The following is a 3,928-nucleotide window of genomic DNA, read 5'->3' on the forward strand; positions in this document are numbered from 1 at the left end:
TGGTGCTGGCCCAAGCCAGGATCCGTGTGGCCTTCTGGGCCCCCTGGGCACCCGCTGCCTCCTCTCCAGCTGCCTGTCCACCAACCCCCCAGGTCCTTTCCCTGGGGCACTTTCCAGCCCCTCTGCCCCAGCCTGGAGTGCTGCAGGGGGTGGTTGTGACCCAAGGGCAGGACCCGGCCCTTGGCCTGGTTGATCCTCATCCTGTTGCCCTCGGCCCATCCATCCAGCCTGGACAGGTCACTCTGTAGACCCTCTCAACCCATTGAGTTCAGTCATTTCCTTGAGTCCAATCCATGGGGTGTGTTAAACCAAAAGAGCCTCAGGAAGGAAGCTTCAAAACCCATTAAATTTCAGAGATTTGTTCCAGCCAAATGGTCAGTTTTTGTGGAAAAGTGTCACTCTTACACCAAAAACTGGAATTTCTGGTTCATTCTGACATAGCACAGAACTTTTTATTTTTTATGAAAAAATTAAGATGCTGGTACCCATTTTGGGCTGGAAACTTGTTTGTGGTTACAGCAGAGACGCCCGGATCCATGCTCTGGTCCCGAAGTGGGATCGATTCCACCCAAAGCTGCGGGAAATCTTCTGCAGTTGTGACTCTAATCCAAACTAAAAATCAATAAAATAAAATGAACTTCTCTGGCTGGTGGGTGACGTCAGATTTTATTTATTTCCCCTTTAAAATGAGCTTTGATGAAAAATGTAGTGTCAGGGAGTGGAGGTTTGCCTTGGGGGGTTTGCTCCAGGAGGACAGGACAAGAGGAAAGGCCTCAAGTTGCCCCAGGGGAGGCTGGGGTTGTCCCTGAGGAACAATTTGTTGCCCTTGAGGGTTGTCCAGGGCTGTGCCAGGCTGCCCAGGGCAGTGGTGGAGTCCCCATCCCTGGAGGGGTTTCCAAGCCATGGAGCTGTGGTGCTGAGGGACATGGGTCAGTGGGGACCTGGCTGTGCTGGGGGAACGGTTGGACTCCATGGTCTCAAAGGTCTCCTCCAACCAGAATGATTCCATAGTTCCCTAACTCCATGATTCCACAATTCTACCCATCCTCCCCTGCCCAAGACACAGAAGTTTTTATGTGCACGCCGCGTTTATTGCAATAAATAAAGAGAAAGGGGCAAAATTCAGAGCCAGGGCTGCTGGTGGCCTTTCAGCCCAAGCTGTCACACACAGCACCCATCCCACCCCTTATCCAGCCGTGGTCCCACCCAGCAAACCCTTGGGAGCTTCCTTGGCAGGGGATGACAACCCTCACCCCAGCTCCTGGTCTGAATGCTGCCCTTAGAACCTCTGACACCTTCTCCTGCACAAGCGAAGCCCCAGGACCCTTCACCTCCAGCCCCCCAGGCAGCAGCGGCCACCTCACCACCCACAGCTCCAGCTCTGGAGCCCCCTGTGCCCACCCTGGCGGGGCTAAGCAGCTCCTGCCCATCCCGTGCCCGGCTCTGGGGCAGTAGGAGCTCACTGTTGCCCCTTCCCCCCTTGCTGCTCTTGCCACGTGGCACCTGTGGAGCCCAAGGTGGTCTGCTGTTCCCAGTGCTGCCCGCAGCAGCTCCTCGCTGCCTACAAGAGGTAGGAAATGTTCTCGGGGTTCAGGGGTGCCTGGATGTCCAGCTTTCGGGACTTGCTGCCCTTCTCCACGATCTCCAGCCGCAGCGTCGGTGTCCTGGCCTTCTCTGCACTGCTGGAAGCACCATCCTGGGTCTTCAGCAGCTGCTTGTCTGAGTCCTCCACTGTGACCCTCAAGGTGCAGCCCCTGGGCAGCAGGTCCTGCTCGTAGGCGGCTGCCAGCTGGTTCACGACGCGACGCTCCACCTGAAGACAACAACCCAGATTCTATCAGGAAAAACCCTCCTGGGGAGCTGGGCAGGTCTTCATCCCCACCCTCCAGAGATCCCAGATCTCCTCTTGGCATCTCCTGCTCATCCCACTTATTCCCTGTCTCTGGAGTGTGCTGGCTGTGGTGTTCCCCCCTCCAGACCATGAACATCTCCATGAGGATCCTCTTCTGTGGGACAGACCCAGAGATAACAGCCTCCCTGGGCAGAGCAGGGGTGGAGGTGACACTGGGGACTTCATCCTTGCTCTGCACTTGGCTTTACCCCACAAGGAAGAAGTTCTTCTCTATGAGGGTGGTGAGCTCCTGTCCCAGGCTGCCCCGAGAGGTGGTGGCTGCCCCATCCCTGGAACCATTCCAGGGGAGGTTGGCCGGGGCTCTGAGCAACCTGCTCTAGTTGCAGATGTCCCTGCTCCCTGCAGGGGGGTTGGACTGGATGACCCTGAAAAGTCCCTTCCCACCCAAACCAGTCCATGATTCTATGGTTCTACCTCATGTTTGATAGACCGGGCACCATAGTGCAAGTTGTAGCCATCAGCCAACACGTCCATGACCTCCCTGTCCCAGAGCAGGGTGATGTTGTGCCTTGCCTTGGCCTGCCGGGTGAGGAAGAGGAGGAAGAGTTGGTGATGTCTCCGAGCACACCACTCCGTGAGCAGTGGGGACACCATGGGCAGCATGGGGGTGGAGGTGAGGAGGAAAGGGCACCAAGAGCTCCACCAAGCCAGACCAACCAAAGCGAGTGGTCCCCCAATCCCTAGTTAGCCCCCCTGGAGAGCTGCCATGTGCAAAGTCCAACTGCACAAATTATGTCTCTGAACGTGGCCTGACCCAGGAGGAACCAACCCCCCACCATCCCAGGAAGTCCCAACCCTCCCAAGCAAGGTCCCCTAATGTTGAGCAGCATGGAAGAGGGTGGTGAAGATGCTCACCCCACCTCCACATCAGGAGGATGAAGGCTTGGGCAGGGATTTCCCTCTTGAGAAGTTACCTCTAAAGCCAGGGATGGTTCTTACCTTCTTGGCCCAAAAATTCAGCTCCTTGTTGACGAGCTGGATGAGCTCCGAGTGGCAGAAGGGGAGGAAGTAGACAATCTCATTGATCCTCCCCAGGAACTCATCTCGCCTGAAGTGAGCCTGCAGGGACAAGGCAGGGGGAGGTCAGCAGGGACAGCAGGGACTGGTAACCCCAACAGTGATGCCACAGGAGCTGCCCAGGGATCACCTCCACCCCCCACAGCTCCCACATCCATGCAGCGAGGCCCCAGCAGCCATCCCAGCTGGACTGGAGGTGTAAAGCTGTGCTGCAGGCCTGGGGGCACCACGAGAACCTCTCAGTGTGCCCTAGAGAAGGAACTGGTTCTTCTGGAGATGGCCAGAGGAACTGGAAATGGGTATCTCCTGCGTTGTAAGCCCAGCTCCAGCCCCTTCTGCTGCTATTCCTGGCCGAGCCAGTTCCAGTTCCACCCCTCGCTGCTCTCCAGCTCTCCCAGCTCTGAGCCTCCTGCCAAGAGGTCGCACTCCTGGTCTCTGTAGGAGCTGCCAGGTGAGCAGCGCCCTGAAGGGCTTCAGAAACATCTTCAAGACACTTGCTGCGTGGCTACGGTCAGGTTTCCCTGGCAGGAGCTGAGCAGAGAACCCAGGACAGCAAAGAACTCCCAAAATCCCACAGCAGCACTTCCCACCCCATGGTCTCCTTTCTGTACCAGCTGCTGCTCTGGGACTTGAGCTCGGGGAGTGAGTAAGAAGCTGACACCTACTCCTGGTGGGCTCTGACCATGCTGGAAGGTCCCTTCCAAGGCAAACCATGTGATGGCTCCACAACTCTTGGTGGGGAAACTGAACAAAATTACGTCACCTCACTTATCTCAGAGCTGGGTATGGAACATGGATGTCAACTTGAACCCCAACATGGTAGGGGTGGAAGAGACCTTTGGAGATCATCTCATCCAGCCCCCCTGCGTCAGCAGGTCACCCACCCTGGTTGCCCAGGATCACATCCAGGGGGGTTTGGAATCTCTCCAGAGCAGGAGACTCCACAGCCTCTCTGGGCAGCCTGCTCCAGGCTCGGCCACACTCACACCCAAGCAGATT

General features: G+C 57.0%; 1 protein-coding gene across 1 annotated transcript in view; it reads right to left on the minus strand.

Annotated features, from left to right (window-relative positions):
• Positions 1 to 1,561: 1,561 nt before the first annotated feature.
• Positions 1,562 to 3,928, minus strand: part of CLPB (ClpB caseinolytic peptidase B homolog (E. coli)) — a gene marked incomplete at its 5' end in the record, with an annotated part of 14,674 nt that continues 12,307 nt past the window's right edge. The window contains 3 exons of the mRNA XM_008938519.1: positions 1,562 to 1,813; positions 2,327 to 2,431; positions 2,852 to 2,971. Coding sequence (XP_008936767.1) covers positions 1,562 to 1,813; positions 2,327 to 2,431; positions 2,852 to 2,971 — 477 coding nt within the window. The remainder of the gene's footprint in view (positions 1,814 to 2,326; positions 2,432 to 2,851; positions 2,972 to 3,928) is intronic.

This window comes from Merops nubicus, unplaced genomic scaffold (assembly GCF_000691845.1).
Source record: "Merops nubicus isolate BGI_N331 unplaced genomic scaffold, ASM69184v1 scaffold34804, whole genome shotgun sequence".
Classification (NCBI taxonomy): Eukaryota; Metazoa; Chordata; class Aves; order Coraciiformes; family Meropidae; genus Merops; species Merops nubicus.